The sequence below is a fragment of the Microcebus murinus genome, chromosome 14, assembly GCF_040939455.1.
Source record: "Microcebus murinus isolate Inina chromosome 14, M.murinus_Inina_mat1.0, whole genome shotgun sequence".
In the NCBI taxonomy this organism is placed as follows: domain Eukaryota; kingdom Metazoa; phylum Chordata; class Mammalia; order Primates; family Cheirogaleidae; genus Microcebus; species Microcebus murinus.
This window is the reverse complement of record NC_134117.1, coordinates 21985890-22003511: the sequence shown is the minus strand read 5'-3', so window position 1 is coordinate 22003511 and position 17622 is coordinate 21985890. Positions and strand designations below refer to the sequence as shown.

Sequence of the window (17622 nt, the reverse complement as noted above, 5' to 3'; positions counted from 1 at the left end):
TCTGTGAGCTTATATTGATATTATTGTATTTCTTGCTGAACACTAACTTTGCTAAAGGTCTATCATTAGGACTCAGTTATACAGTAAATTATAGAATGTCTCCTTTTCTATTTAGAGAAAAGTCTATTTACTTCTGTTCTGAGAATGTTCTCAAAACATTGAACTAGACTTTGTTTCCTTACCTTTCTGGGTCTGTGACAGAGTGAGAGACTGAGAAACCTTTAGCTTGCACATGTTTTTGATAGACTGTACAAAGGAGAAACCTAATGGGCAATTGAATAGCTAATGTATTTATCAATGATATTTTAAGATTCACCCAGTAGCAGGAAAGAAGAGTGCATTATGGGACAATTTTGAGGGTGATTTTGACATTTTCAATACTAATTTTGAATGATTTAGACACAGATAAACTGACTGGCTTTTGAAACCATAAGTTTGACTAAGCACAGCCTTTCCTTGATTCCTGACTTTCACGAGTGTCCTTTGTGATTTGCAACACACCATTAAAATTGACCACTGTTATTCAACTTTCCCAGGAATTTCCTGCAAAAAGCATATCGAGTGGAAAAAAAAAAAGATATTGCACCATTTGCATGTTGGTAAACTTTAAATCTTGTTCATCACTAATCTAAGACAAGGAGAGTTCATTTACACGGAATGGCCAAATCAGTAGGGACTGGTGGTATGAGGTTCTCATCCCTAAGACAGTGGCACATTTAGTTCTGTCATGAGCTAGAACCTCCCAATGAAAAAAGAGTAGTCTTTCAAAGCAGCAATTGTAGTTTAGCAAATTAACAATTATCTACTAATTGGTGTTCACTCTGGCAGTATTAATATTTGCTAATAGAGTGTGTTTTTCTTAAAATATTACAGTGAATACAAAATGCATGTAAAATGAATGTGAAATATAAAATATAGCAATTTTTCTCCCTAACCCTTTTGTATGTTTTATACACACAAACACACTCCATGAGATTTATGATTTACCCTGTTGACAAACTTCCAAGTGTGCAGTAGAGTACTTTTAACTATACATGCACTGTTGTATAGCAGATTAATAGAACTTTTTCATTTTGCATGACTGAAACTTTATAAGCATTGAACAACAACTCCCCAACTCCTAAATGTCCATCGCCATACATTATACAATTGTGTACCTGCAATTAAATATGGAAAGGTAATGGTGCTAAATTTCTTTGTTTTTATAGAAACAATACCTACCCTAATCCCTACCCCTTTCAATTTTATCTGCAAAGCTCTGGAATGATGGCAGGTCAAGAGGGAGGCAGATAATCTCCAAATCATCTTTGTCTCTACCATGCTTGGCATCATTTCTGACTTTAGTTGTTCTCTAATCCTGGGTGATTTAAGGGTAAAAGTTAACATTTATTTAGCAGTTATGTTCCTGGCACCGTGCTAAGCCTTTTAAATCATTGTGTCATTAAGTCCTTTCAACAGTAGTATGAGGTAGATACAATCTTTCTATCTCCTTTTTCTTTAGATAACAGATTTGGAAAAATTGAATAACTTCCTCATGTTTACACATGAAGAATTCAACTGAGGGTTGAACTCAAGACATCTGCACTTAGAGGTTATACCGTTAATTATCTGCTAAACCATATTTGAAATAGTTTTCCTCTTCTTCCAGAACACACCTACGCCCACTGCAGATCTTATGTCAGGAAAAGCTGGTAAATATCAAAGCAGCTTGAAGGAAAAGCAAAACAAATCAAAACAAAAATCTGCAGTGTGATCTCTGCCCCATTCATATTGTCAAAATCATGTCAATGCAGAACTCAAGGGCACCTAAATGTCCATTGCCATACATTATACAATTGTGTACCTGCAATTAAAAATGGAAAGGTAGTGATGCTAAATTTCTTTGTTTTTATAGAAACAAGCTATCGTAATTTTACCAAGAGTCATATGCTTCGTCCATAAATTCAGTCCATAGGTAATATTTAATTTGGGCACGTGTTTTTTAAAATCCAATTTTTTAAGTATTTTGACCCACAATGTGACTTTCCAGTTTGACACATCACGCCTGATTTTGCTTTCTTTGCTTCTCTCATTCGCTTCACCTGCTTTGCCCCCCGTGGGCATTTGAATTTGAAATACCTGCTTAACAATAAAAGTTGGGTTGGCGTGCATGATTTTCTTTATATATTTGGCATATGAATATAAATTCACATATTTTACCTTGAGGCTTAACTTCTGACAAAGTTATTTGCTCTCTGATTATATTTATGCTAATATTATGGCCTCCTCCTTTTTAACAATTTTTGAGTATCAGCAACTAACATATTTCACTGTTGAATTCCTATTCACTTAATTCTTGATATCCCTTTGGTCAGAGGTAGAGATAAGTGAGGAAGTAGAGGACTTTCTTGAAGCTGTTGTTTTTGGTGGATTTCTTAGAGATGCTTTAGAAAAGGATGACAGCCTGCTTCTCTGACTCTGTGTGTGTGTGTGTGTGCGCTCGTGAGTATGTGTGTGTGTACAGTGGGTGAAAGGGTAGGTTTTGAGTCAATCCGAGGGGCAATAGGCAAGTTGCTTTCCTCCTGAGCCTCAGTTTCCTTATCTGTAAAATGCAAGTAATGATACTTACTTCACATGATTTGTGTGAGGTTTTGTTAAAAATAATGTAAAATGCCCCGCACAGGTTAGAAATCCAAAATATGTAGGTTTCTATTTCACTTCCTTTCATTCTTCTCAGAAAGTTGGATTGAATAGAGACACTGCCAGTGATATCAAAGTGTATAAAAGGATTTCTGATGAGAATGTCAGAGAAAGGTTGCAATAAAAACGTACTCTCACCAACAAAAGCTCCATAAAACCTCCACACAATGTCAATATGGTTTACTGTGTGTAAATTCATTTCTCTATGCTCACGTGCACAAGAATGCAGCATTTTTCTATGTGTGAACGTACGTGTGCGCCCATATGTTGTTTGTGGATTAGGGTGTGTTTGTGTTATGCAGTTGTGTTTGTGTGTGTCTGTGTGTGCACAGAAAGAAGCAGACCTAGAGGAAAAGAACGCGTTGTGTGAGATATTTAATGGTAATCCTTATTCAGTATATTGTAACTCGTGGTATATAAAATAAAGTCCATTTATGATGTTGGTCTTATCTTCTAATTAAAATCAAAGGCATAAAGCTTTTTTATACCTGCATAAAATAAGCTGTTTAATTTTTCCACACCAGGGGAAAAATGATTTCATGGCCTCTTATGTAGACCATCGGTACATGACGTGAAGCAAGTTATGAGAAGAATGAGGTTATGAGGACCTCATTCTTCCCCAGGACATTTGTCCTCTGAGAGCACCCGGCTGCCTTGTCTGGGGCTTTCTCAAGGGCATCTGGGCTGCTTCTGAGCTCCCACTACCCTTTGCAGTACCGTGGCGGGAGGATGTCAGTCAGTCTATGACTAACCTGTCTAATAGTGTTTCCCTGGATTATTCACACATGAATAAAGAAAAATTATTATACTGCATCCATTTCTTTAAAATATGCTGATAACTAGCGATGACTTATTTCAATGAAGCCAAAGCAAATATTTGAGAAAAGAAAGTAAGCTTGTCTTGGAAGTCGTAAATGAATAAAAGAGGGAGGAGACTATGAATCTTAGCAGTTAAAAGGCCTAATTTTGTTTTAAAGCTAACTTTATAACACTAATGTATGCTCTGGGTAACGTCTTTAAAATCCTGCTAGTTAACAGTTTTATTTTATAAGGTATGGAAATTTCTTGGTCTTATTTTGTACTTTGAGCCCCATGGTTAAGATCATGTGATAGAAGGACCCCTAAAAATTGGTGGCAGCATACACAAAGATAGGAAAAACTACAAAAGGAGATAAACTCACTTGCTCATTCAGTCACTCAGCAAACGTTAGCAGCTCAAAGAAGTTGAGTTGAGCTGGATTGTGAAGTTCAAAAGGCTGTACTCTTGTTAAAGCCAGAGACATAAGCTGGGGGCAGATTTTTCAGGCTGTTTTAAGGATTTTGAAATATAGGAAGATCAGTGATAAGCCATTGATTGGTTTTAAGTGGTGGGAATGTCAGAATCAGATTTGTATTATAGGATGATTGTTCTGGCCACAGTGTGCAAAGTGGATTGGAGGGGACAAGACTAAAGGGTGAGACTGGCTGGGGGTGTCTTATAGTCATCCAGCAGAGAAAGAATGTTCTGGCTTGAGGCAATCACAATAGGTAAGAAGAGAATGGATTTGATGTTAGAGTTAACTGGAAGGTAAAATACACAGGGCTCAGAGACTTACTCATTTTAGGAGGTGAGTGAGAAAGGAGAATTGTGGGTGAATCTTGGGCTTTTTGCTCCACATCCATGTGGAAACATACACAGAGCCAGGGGACACCAGGGATGAGGCACCACCACAGGGCATATTGAGTTCCGGGCACTGCAGGGTGTCTACAGGGAAAAATCTTCCGGGCAGCTGAGTTTTCAAGTCTGAAGCCGAGACTCTGTTAGAGTTTTAATTCATGAGTTGTCCCCAGGAAGACGGTAATTTAAGAAAAGTAAAAAGACATCAGGAGTGGAAGAGGTCCCCGAGTAATAGTATATGGAGTGAAAAGAGAAGAAGGTCGAAACAGAGGATTGAGGAGTGGTTACATTTAAAGGATAATCAGAGAAAATTGAGGACCCAAAAGAGATGAGAAGGACAACCAGGTAAGTATGGTGTTATGGAAGCCCTTGGGAGAGAAGGCTTCAAAAAGAATGGAGTGGTCGGTGTTGTCAAAGGCTGCTGAGAGTTTAACTAAGGGAAAGGTCTGAGTGTCTACATATCTATGGGGTTTGAATACTAGAAAGTCAACCATAAGTTTAGTGAAACCAATGTCATGGAAATACTGTGAGTAGAAGCCAGATTGCACTGGCTGGAGAGGCAATTTAAATAGTAATCATAGCTATCGCTTGTCAAAAATGTGTATCATGCTGTGTGCTCAATGCCAGCTTGGCTATCGTCAGACTCAAGTTGTTGTCAAGGGAACTGAGGCCTCTAGAGGGTAAGTAACTTTCCTAAGGTGGCACAGTATTAGCAGAACTGTTGAGGTGTGAGCCTGCTCTCTCTGATGCCAAGGCCTTTTCACGACATCATTTCTGTCCACTTGACTTGGAGATGATAAACCTTCTGTGGCAGCAACACTTGCCCAAGGATTTTTGGGGATATAGGCTTTGGAAAATATCTTTAACAAGGGAATCATAAAACCACTTAAATCAATGAAATCCGTAAAACAAATCAGAAATAGGAAAACGAACAACAGGACTGTGGGTGGTGGGGAGGGTCTTCCCACGGCTAAAGAACGGTACTGTGATCAAGAGTGACATGGGGAACAGGGAGAGAGGGGGCGAGGACCATGAGAATATGTCCACAGTACTTGAAAGATGGACATCAAAAATGAAGCCTCCTTCTGTATGCAGACCTAGCCTTGCACCCCGTTTTAGCTCAATTTGGCAAGGAAGGACTAAATCGGGAAAAATAGAGCATCAGTAATTCATACAGAGGCCCAGATGCCCTTTTATGTGCTGTGATATACACATACAGATGACTTTATAGTTATGATTTAATTTCTTGTATTTATTCTCTCCTACTAACTCTGTGTTTTCCCCTTTGTCTTTCTTTCTTTTTTTTTTTTAAGATCATGCTTCTCAGTGATCCTGAACTGGAGAGCAGCATATTGATCAGCTCGGACGAAGGGGCGACCTATCAAAAATATCGGCTCACCTTCTACATTCAGAGCCTGCTCTTTCATCCCAAGCAAGAGGACTGGGTGCTGGCCTACAGTTTGGATCAAAAGGTGAGCACATACTATTTTCATTCACGTCTGGTTGCCAGGTAGCACCTTGTGAAAAGCACTTGTTTGCTCAATCCGAATTTCGGAGGAGACGCAATGACATTTTATCATTCCAATCAAAATTTTCCATCATTGATTTGGTCTGTAGCAACTAACTTTCCTTTACACTCTTAAGTATCAAAGTATGTCGGGAGGTATATTTCATTTATTGGTAATGCTGTTTATCATTTCACATAATGGTTCTCTCTGCCATTTTACTCATTTGACCTTATTTAAAACAACCCTGTGAATTGAGATATATGTAATTATAATAATTTTACAATGACTGTAGTAAACAAAGGTGCAGAAAGGGTAAGGTGCTTGTTCAAACCCTCCAAGCTAGTAGCTCAAGGATCCAGATTTTGAGTGCATGCTGTCAGATTCCAAGTCTAGGGTGTATTCCATGATACCATGCTTCCTTGATTTGGTCAATGTAGATTATATCATTACTCTCAGTTTAACAATGGAAGGGAAGCCTCATAAAAGTCCATTTTCTTATTTAAAAAAATTATATTAATGATGCAGTGGCCCAATGAGACCTCTTCTTTGAACTCCAAATCTATATATTCAGCTGTGTACTTGACATTGTCTCTTGTGTACCTCAGAAGCCTCTCAACTCAACATATTCCCAGAACGAACCCCCTAACATAGCTGGCTTTCTTCCAGCTTGCTGGAATCCCATCCATTTAGTTGAAAACTCAGAAACCGGAATCTCACCCTCGCTGTGCCTATTGCTTCCTTTCCTGTGCCTGGACTCCCCTTCCCTAACATGAGCCTCATCATCATCAGATGTCAGATCCAGCGCCACTTCCTCAGGACACCTTCCCTAAACTCCCGGACATAATCAAATCCCCTTTGATGTTCTTTTGCATGGTGATTTGCATGCCTCCTTTAGAGCACTTGTCACAGTTGAGATTTTATATTGATTTGTGTGCTTTTTGGATCATCTGCATTCATCACTAGCTTACAATCTCTGGGAAGACAGGACCCTGTCTGGTTTTACTCACCAGTCCCTAGCATAGTCCCTGGTACCAAATCAGTGCTCAGGATATATCTGTTAAGTAAGTGAATTAGTGGATGAATGCTTAAATGCTGTAGTAATGAACCTCTATATTCGGTCAACTTACTAAAAGGGGCTTTAGATTATTCTTCTTTGTATATCCTGCCATCTCAAGAAATTTAGCACAGTGCTTGATGCCAAACTATGTGTAATAATATTGTGGAATCAATCAGTGAATGGAAACAGATAATTATGAGCACTGTCTTGCATAGAGATATCCACAGAATAACCTTGGTTCAAATAGCTTCTTCTCTCTGGTCTCTTAAATCCTGAAACAGTTGGTCTTCAATATATATATGAATATGTGATTGTGAATTGTGTGTGTGCGTGTGCGTGCGTGCGTGTATGTGTGTGTGTGTGTGTGTGTGTGTGATGTCAGCACCTTTAAACAATAATTTCAACATAACCTTTATATGTCTCGTTAACAGAGCCTCATGGTGGGTGCCAGGTGCTTAATGCAATCCCCTAAGGATGCTCACATGACATTTGCAGAGCAAAAGCCATTGCAAACACATTTCTTTCATGGCATCAAGTGGATATTGTATGAAAGACTTAGCCAAATGTCAGCTAGGCTGTGAGTTTAGACGCTTAGTATAGCCAGAAATATTTTGAAGCTATATTTTAAAAAGTAAATTATTCGAATGTTGTGAAATGGTTGGATGGTAATTTATTTGGATGAAGCTCGGAACTCAAGCCATATTTTTGTTTATTAAGAGACAAGCTAGTTTCGCAGCAACAGAATTCTTGTACCAAGAGGTTGATAAAGCAAGTGCAGCATGTCTCCTGGGTATCTAGGAGCACCCTCTGCTTCTGTCACCACAGCACTGAGAGCATCTGGGGCATTGCTCATGAAGTGCCCTTGTGGATATAAGGAACTCAAAATTCTTTCAGACTTGGTGGCTGCTTTTTCATTTAGTTAAAATATTTGGAAATGTGGCAGTGGGTGTTGATGGATTTTCCTAATCACACTGCGTATTTCTAGATGTGTTATTCCTTAGGTAGTCTATCTTGTTGACATCTTTTGCATAAAGTGGCTGAATGTTCTTCAGGCCCATAAAGTTTCTAACTGGTGCCTGGTCATTCTTCTTTTAAATAAATGATGTGAGAAGGCAGATGATGCCCCTGGCAACACTTGCATAGATGGCATAAAACACCTAGACCCAGTCATCCAGGTTGCAGAAGAGTTTTTCTTTATTTTGGGGGCAATTTAGTGGTTTAGAGTCAAGGAGAGTGATGCTATGCAGCAGCAAATGAAAATGCAAGTGTAGTTGAGATTGATATACAAATGTGTTATTTCAGACTAGAGCCTTCTCTGATATGCATGCATGGAGGCAGTTGTTTCCTTCTAGAGAAAATGAAAAGTGCTAGTATTAAGGTAACTGCAGCATCAAAGGGAGATGCTTGTGGTGAGGATTGAATCGATGTTTCCATTATTGTGCATTTGATGAAATCCACTCGTAATTTCTTTAGAGTCTAGAAGACTATCTTGTTATGTTGTATGTATTACAAAAGACCTAATTGAATTATACTTTAAAGGGATAATACCCCATTGCTTTACTTTCCAAAATGCTACCCCAAAGCTGCAGGAGACTCCCTAGAAGATTCCACTCAGTTAAGGCACTGCTGGAGAAGGAAGGAAATACCTTCAGGATAAAACAAAATTGCATCTAGAAATTGAGAGAGACACCTGATATCCTGTTAGTTGAGATGCTGGGTGGTGGGTTGTGAGTTAACCGGGAAGCCCATCTCCTGACACTCGTCAAGTATTGGTTGTGGTAGAAGATCATCCAAGTCTTCCAAAGCTGCAAAGGAGTGGAGGGGCAAGTGCACCTTGCATTTGACCCTGCTGGAGGGCCATGCGGCTATAATCCCAATGCATCCCAATTTACTAATGTCCTCTCTGTTTCCTGATCGGCTTGACTCAGGCTTTTGACCAAATTCTTCCATTTGACCATGCTACAAGCTTCCCAATTCCTGTTATTTCCTGTGCCAGCTCCTCCTCTGCCCTACACATTCTTCTGCCATCTTGTGTTTTAATATAAAAGGAAAGACAAGAGATTCATTCTTAGGTATAGGAATCTTTGGAGATGTTTTATAAGAATCTTGGAGGTTTAAAAAAACCCACGGAAGTAAAAGCTTATAGTTGCCCAAAATGGAAATGATAAGAGAAAAGCTACTCCCCTCCCCTCATCTTAGAACCAAAGCTCTGTAACTTCTTTTGAGGCCTGTGTATTTATTAGTTATTTAAGTGGCATGATTCTCATTTGTTCCCATGTGGCTATTTTCTCACTGATGACTAAAACAGCTTACAATGTGACATTTTTGGATTAGTTGGAGGATTCAATGATGTTAAAACTGAGAGTGTTTGAAAGGTTTTGAAATAGATTTTGAAGACAATGCAATCCTAGAAATAGATAGTTGCCATTCTCATTGTACAAAGCTAGGTGTTTAAACATTCCTCATTTTGACAGGAGACTCAGTGTCATCTTTTTTTTTTTTTTAAATGGGCACATGCTCACGTATTCACAGATGCATACATCCTAGCACAGGGGACCTTCCATAGGAAATAGAGAGCTGAAAATAGCTATTTTTTTCTGCATGAGAGGTGGGATTGCAAAGCTGTCTATGACCATTTATCTTCTCAGCAAAATGAAACTTTAACAAATACAGCTGGCTTTGGAGATCAGAGATGAGGAACTCAGTGGGATTTTAGACTCCGTTGTTTTCAGACACTTCTGAGCTAGGCTGGTCTAGAATTGCCAGTGATTTTGATGTACAAAGCACTTTCTGAAACATTAGCACACATAATGGAGGGCTGCTGTTAGAGTAGTTAAGGGGTGGGCGTGCACCTAAGGGTTTTGTTGATTACCTCCTACCAGCCAAGTTCAGTAATAGCTGACAAATTGACAGACTGGTTAAGGAGAGGGTCCGGTTTTAGGCATGGTGACTGGCAGTCCGGAGCCCAATACAGAGGAGGTGGTCGAGCCATGCAGGCTTTGCCGATTGGACCCTACCTGGAGCTGCTACATCACGAACAGGGCGTATGTAGAGTGTGGAGGGCCTGCAAATTCAAAAGGACATTTTAAACTTGCACTTCTGGAATGCTGGATACAAGTGAATCTGTGCCTTTCATTTATATTCTCCTTTTAAACCCTCAGATTAAAAATGTAATTGTATTCAGATCCTCCAGGATTAGTAGGTGATGATAACTTTCTCAGTAGCCATTGGCAGACAGAGGCTTCCTGTCTCTCCACCTGGTGCGGATGAAGCTATAGGGGATTAACTAGGGATGACTATGATTTTGAAGCTTTTCCTCTGTGGAATAGGAGTAGGACTAAAGGACACGTTTTATTTAAAGAAAAAGCATTTCATTTTCACTAGGTACACTCCTATTCTTATACAACCATTTTTGTATCATTTAAGAGAAAGGAACATCCATAGCCCTACTCACTTATGACAAGTGGCCACTGCTCTTGCAGGTGTCCCCATCAGTATGATGGGGATGTGATGTCTCCATCGCCATAGAAACACCAGGTGGTGGAGCAACCACCTAGTAGGTGGGGGACATAATCCAAGAAGGCCTGTTACCATTGAAGCACATGTTGCCATCGATCTATTTGAGCTGAGTTCTGAATGTAAACTATTAACTTGCATTCATCAGGCCAGTGCAGGAAGGATCTCCAGTCATGTCAACATTGCTCACAAGAACATAAGCTCAAAGGAAAAACCTTCAGCGAAATTAGAGATCTGGTGGCCCCAAGCCTGCTCTTTCTATGTGATGTCCTAGACATTCTGTCCTTCTTTGCTACCTTCTGGGTGTCTGTTTTACTAACCTGACACATTTCTTTGATGGGAAAGAACATTTGCTAAAATAATTCATGGAAGATCCAGCCTGTATGTGCTTTAAGAAGAGAACACAGGTAGGCAACAGCACCTTTCCCAAAGCAGTTGTGCTCTCATGGGAGAGATTCAGCCATGTTTGAGTGAAGGTGGCGGCTATAACAACACATGGACTGGGGGGTGGAGCAGTGCAGCTTCACAGCCTTCTGTGTTCCTCCACCTGTTTCCTCTGTGGATACACCTTATCTTCATGTCTGTGCTGATTCTTTGCATTCAGACAATTGCCCAAATGCCAATCCCTTTGCCAGAATCAGGAGCCTAGATTTCCAGTTTTCCAATTGGGCTCAGGAATTCTTCTACTTGTCCCTTCCTTTGCAAGCCTCTCTGGCCTTAGGCTCTTGTCCACCTGATCAGGTCAGGCCAGGTATGCTTCCTCCATTCAAATGCCTAGATCTTGATCACTCACCCTGGTTGGACAGCACCTGGCCTTATAAGGTCAGGGTCATCCTTTACACCTTCTTAATCAAATTGTCATATACATATGGAAAAGTATAATCTTACGAGTCTGAATTTTCATAAACTGAATATACCCATGAAACCAGCACCCTGATCAAGAAACACCACTGGCACCCCAGAACTCCTGTGCTTTTTCAGCTAATTACCTTCTACCTGCAGCAGGATAATGATCGGTCAGGGTCATTTTTAACTTCATGTAGGTAGGTGATTTACGGCTGGCTACGCTGGTGAAAAACAGAAGATACATTCCTCAGAAGAAAGCTTAGAAAGAAGCAAGTGAGCTAAATGATGGAGAGGAAAACAATACTTTAAATGTTAACATTAGGGAATTATACTAAACCAAAGGCAAGAATTTATCGACATTGAGTAAGCCCAGCTAATCTAGAAAAGTCTTAAGGAAACTTTAAAAAAAAATGTTCATTTAAGATTAATTTCACAGTATTCATTTTTCAAAATATATTTTTTTTGGTTCCATAATGATAATACGCAATGTTGGCAAAGTTAAGGTAAAACATATTCTGAAATATTAATAGTATTGATGGGAATGGAAATGAGTTTTCCTTCCTGGAATATATCTTGGCAGTGTATGTCAGAAAATGCACACATATTCATAACTTTGATCCAGTAATTCAAGTGCTGCACCTCCGAGACTGTACCGGTAGAATAATACCATAATGCTCTAGGCATAATGATGCTTATCAAAGTCATTTATAATGGGAAAAACTGGATGGAAACTTACTGCATGGCCAACATTAAGGGACCTTAAATAATGGTGTAAACATTTGCTGGAATATTATGCAAGCATTAAAATGGTTGCCATAATGACCATGTAGCAACATGGATATGTATTCACACCTATTAAATATATACAGGCACATCTCAGAGATGTTGTGGGTTCACTTCTAGATCATTAAAATAAAGTAAATATCACAATAAAGTCAGTCACATCAATTTTTTGGTTTCTCAGTATACATAAAAGTTAAATTTATACTCTACTGCAGTCTATTAGGTGTGTAATGGCATTATGTATTAAAACAGTATATATACCTCAACTAAGAATCCTTTATTGCTAAACAAATGCTAATGATCATCTGAGCCTTCAGTGAGTCATAATCTTGCTTGCCTTGGTGTTGACGGCTGCTGCCTAATCAGGGTGGTGGCTGCTGAAGGTTGGGGTGGCTATGGGGCAATTTCTTATAATAAGGCAATAATGAAGGTTGCTGGACTCATTGACTCTTCCATTCAGGAAAGGTTTTTATGTACCATGTGATGCCATTTGATAACAGTTTACCTGATATTGAATGTTTTTCAAAATTGGAGTCAGTCCTTTCCAATCCTGCCACTGCTCTATCAGTTAAGTTTATGTATTATTCTAATTCTTTTGTTGTGATTTCAACAATGTTCACAGCATCTTTGGTAGGAGTATTAATAGATTCCATCTCAAGAAGCCACCTTCTCTGCTCATCAATGGGAAGCAACTCCTCATTTTTTCATGTTTGATCATGAGACCGTAACAATTCAGTCACATCTTCAGGCTCCACTTCTAATTCTAGTTCCATTGCTGTTTCTACCACATCTGTAGTTACTTCCTCCACTGAAGTCTTGAACTCCTCAAAGTCATCCATGAAGGTTAGAATCAGCTTTTTCCAAACTTCTGTTCATCTTGAAAACTTCATCTCTCTTGAATCACAGATGTCCTTTCTTGATGGCATCTAGAATGGTGAATCCTTTCCAGAAGATTTTCAATTTACTTTGCTTGGATCCATCAGAGGAATCACTGTCTATGGCACCTATAGCCTTGTGAAATGTGTTTTTTAAAATAATAAGACTTGAAAGTTGAAATTTATCTTTGGCCCATGGGCCACGGAATGGATATTATGTTAGCAGACATTAATCTCCTTGTACATCTCCATCAGAGCTCTTGGGTGACCAGGTCCATTGCCAGTGAGCAGTGATATTTTGAAAGGAATCGTTTCATTGTTCTGAGCACTTGGTCTTAAAATTGGGCTTAAAATATTCAACAAATGATGCTGTAAACAGATCCATTTACAGAGCAAAAGCAGAGTAGATTTTGCATAATTCTTAAAAGGCCCAAGGATTTTTTCAATGGCAAAGGAGCATTGGTTTCAACTTCAAGTTACCAGATGCATTAGCATCTAACAAGAGAATCAACCTGTTCTTTGAAGCTTTGAAGCCAGGCATTGACTTCTCCTCTCTAGCTATGAAAGTCCTAGATGGCATATTTTTCCAATAAAGTATTGTATTGTCTACACTGAAAATCTGTTGTTCACCATTGCCACCTTCGTCAGTGATTTTGGCTAGATCTTCTGGATAACTTGCTGCAGTGTCTACATTAGCACTTGCCATTTCACCTTGTACTTTTCTGTTATGAACATGGGTTATTTCCTTACACCTCATGAACCCACCTGTGCTACTTCAGGCTTTTCTTCTGAAGCTTCCTTGCCTTTCCTAGACTTCATAGAATTTAAGACATTTAGGGCCTTTCTGTGGATTAGACTTTGGCTTAAGGGAATATTGTAGCCTGTTTGATCTCCTACAGACCACTAAAACTTTTTCCATATCAGCAATACGGCTGTTTCGCTTTCTTGTTATTTGTGTTTTCACCGGAGTACTTTTAACTTCCCTCAAGAACTTTTCCTTTGCATTCACACCTTGTCTTGCTATTTGGTGCAACAGGCCTAGCTCGCAGCCTCTGGGCTTTTGATATGCCTTCCTCACTTAGCTTAATCATTTCTAGCTTTTGATTTAAAGTGAGAAATGTGCAACTCTTATTTTCACTTGAACACTTAGAACCTTTTGTAGGGTTATTAATTGGCTTAATTTCAGTATTTTTGTTTCTCAGGGAATAGGGATGCTTGAAGAGAAAAAGAAAGATATGGGGGAATGGCTGGTCAGGGAGCAGTCAGATACTTAACATTTATCAGTTAAGTTTGCCACTTTATATGGGTGTAATTCGTGGTACCCCAAAACAATTATAACATCATAGATTACTGATCAGGGATCATCATAACAGATATAATATTAATAATGAAAGAGTATGAAATACAGTGAGAATTCCCAAAATGTGACACAGAAACATGAAGTGTGCACATGCTATTGGAAAAATGGTGCCAATAGACTTAATTAAAGAAAAGTTGCCATAAGCCTTTAATTTGCAAAAGATGCAATATCTTCAATGTACAATAAAATGAAGTATGTTTGTTCATAATTCATATTACTATATAATACATACAAATGCATGCATAATGCATATTAAATAAAGAAGTACTTTTGAATGCAGGCATGCAAAAACTAAAATGAAAGAAGGGAGGAAGAGATGAAAGAAGGAAGGAGGAAACAAAAGAAGGAAGCAATGAAGATCGAAAGGAAGAAAACAAGGAATAAAGGAGAATAAATTTTTAAATAATGGAAGGAGATATTTCCAAATATTATCTGGGTCTGTTAGGATGATAGAATTATGTTTATGAGGTTTTTTCATACCATTAGTTTTCCAAATTTTTTATTATTTCATTACATTGCTTTTATAATTAAAATTTCTGAAAAGTAATCTACCATGAATAGTTTGTTTTCCCTAATTATAAGGCAGTGCTCTTGAAAAAGGTTTTAGGTGTGAATAGGGTTGATTTAGATAAAATCATTTCAAATCATTATTTAATCCCTTTTCAAGAGGCAGTGTGCTATAGAGGCAAATTTCCCTAAACCAGGAATACATTGAGCCTGGGTTTTTTCTTTCTTCTGCTTTGTTTTTCACTATAGTCCCTTCAGAATTGTGAAACTCTAGGAATAATTTTTTTTTCTCCTAACAAAAACTATACTCTTGTTGGATATAACCTCAATCTATGTTATTTACTACTCAGCAATAGATATAGATTTTATTATTTAGAAGGCACCCACTATAGATAGATGTTAAGGAAGTGATTTATTCTGGTAGTTTTTCAGATGAATTTTTCTGGTTCTATCTCAAAATTGAATTAGTATTTGCTTATTTGATTTGACAGCTTTAATGGAAACAAATGCTCCTATAGTCTAGGGGCGTAGACATTTCTAGTGGATTGAGCCTTGAGCCTAGTAACTCCTACATGCCCTGTGTTACATTACTCAGAGTCTGACATACAGCTGCTCCTTGGAAGTGGTGATACATGTCCTGAAGTTCCTCTTGTGTGTAGGCACTGACAAGTGCTTGTAATGTATTATTAGGTTGAATTCTCATAGGCACATGCAAGGTGGATATAATTATTTCCCAGTTACAGATGTGCATATGACTCTTGAAGGCCTTGGTAACTTGGTCAAGATCACGCAGGCAGTGAGAGGCCTGGCCAGCTCCCTATTGTAGGCCTGGATGAGAAGCAGCCACCACGACTAGCTCTCCCTGGTAGACAGGCAGCTTTCCCTTGCCTTGGGACGGAACTGCATGTGGGCTGCTTTTACACTGAAGTAGCCACAGAGAGGGTGTAGTAGTGTCACAACAAAACCAGCTGTGCGTCTATAGGATGGGCACACTTGTAGCTCTGGCTTGGGCATTGCAAAGGCAATATATGTAACCAATATGTTTGTACCCCATAATATTCTAAAACTTAAAAAAAAGAAAAGAAATATTCATTAAAAGCCAAAATAAATAAATAAATAAATAGCCAGGTGAAATCAAAACCTTTTAAAGAATCCAGTGGTTCTTCTGACACATTCTTGAGCTGATGGCACTTTCTGGAGTGGGACTTTGAGGAGAGAAGTCATCAAACTGCTCACTGCTGATAAGACATAGGCATAATTAATTCTGCCTCAGGCAAAATAATAAACAACAACAAGGCAGTTGTGTTTTTGGAGGGGGTTTGTCCAGTTTTGCTCACTTTTCCCATTAATTTGTTCAAATCCTTAGGTTAATATGTAGATTAAACCAAGGTGTTTGTCATTCAAATAGATAATACTCTGATCTGAAGTTTTTAAAGGAAGCTTATGGAGACAACATCTTTAATATGGTAATGAAGATAGAAGTTGAAATCATTTAACTTCATTTACAAATCATGAATATGTATTATGCTTTAAATGAAAAGAAGGACTAAAACAGATATAGTGTTTGTTCAATTTGCTAAAGAGAAGACAATTTGTCAAGATTTTCACCCCCAAAACTCAAGCAATATGCAAATGTAGGAAAATCAGACCCCCGTGTTAATTCCATGGCATGATGAATATTTTTATAATCCTAATTAGTACCAGTCATTTAGTCTAGCAATTTCCCCCAATCTAGCCAATTTGAAATTAAAATAGATGCCTTGATTACAAAACTCATTAGCAAAGAAGCACCCTTCTCACTAACCAGTTCATTTAAAATGCACAAACTGAATGAAGTGTGGAACACTTGTGTTGTCAATTGGCATAAGTGAAGTGAGTCTTAATTGGAAGCATTGTGAAGTATTTGTATTGCTGCATGTTTCATTGCAGTATAATATATCATTCATTAAATGTAACAAAAGCAACTTTTAAATGGTTTAATTAAGCAGAGTTTGTGCACTTGGTAATTTTTATAAAGTCGAATGTCACAATTGTTTGCATTTGAAGTACTGATGGGTATTAATGTCAGGAAGACGAAGTCTGAGTCTGCATTTATCATTCCGATTATGCCAAGAATGGCAGGTTTAATGTGAGAGGAGAAAATTAATTATAGAACATTGACTTCTTACTTAAATGTGCCCACATGCATATTGTCCTCATGAATTTGGACATGGGCACTCCAGAACTACCTGATTTATGGCTGGAAATGGAGGGGAAGAACCTGGCTGAGGAGTAGGAGTGGAGTGGAAGGAGAAAAATAACACTTGGGATTTTTTTCTTTGTGTAATTTCTTTTTTAATCAAGGGAGGAAATGGTAGGTGGAGAGAAACGCTATCCAATATATTTTCATCTACTCAAAAGAGCAATGAGAGGTGGAGCCGTACGGATTGATGTTCTGTCTAAGCAGAATGTGATGGGAGTGGGAGAGGAGGAGGAGGAAGCTGGCCCCAGACCAGGGAAGTCCTGCAGATGGGGAATCCACAGAAGTCCCGAACTGGGGCCAGACAGCAAGGAGTTCGAGGCTGGGTTTTCCGTGGAAGCAGATGCAGAATGGGCTGCGATTGTGGCAGTTCTGTATGCGTAAGGAATAAGACACATAGAGAAGCCAGTGTTCCCTTGATGTTTCTTCTCCGTGTAATCCAGATGTCAGCTGTTGCCTCATATTTATGGATCATTTCAACCTCCCATCAGCCAGGATGCCAGGCTCAGCCGTGTAACTGGTTTCCCTGAGAAATTCAATTTTAGCAGGCACTGTTGATGTGCTGCTCATACCCATTTGATATTTCCACCCCAGT

The 17622-nt window shown here is 38.7% G+C and overlaps 1 protein-coding gene across 1 annotated transcript in view; it reads left to right on the top strand.

The window, feature by feature from the left end:
• SORCS3 (sortilin related VPS10 domain containing receptor 3) overlaps window positions 1-17622 on the top strand; it is a 566209-nt gene that overhangs the window by 298654 nt on the left and 249933 nt on the right. The window contains exon 4 of the mRNA XM_012770778.2: window positions 5650-5808. Coding sequence (XP_012626232.1) covers window positions 5650-5808 — 159 coding nt within the window. The remainder of the gene's footprint in view (window positions 1-5649; window positions 5809-17622) is intronic.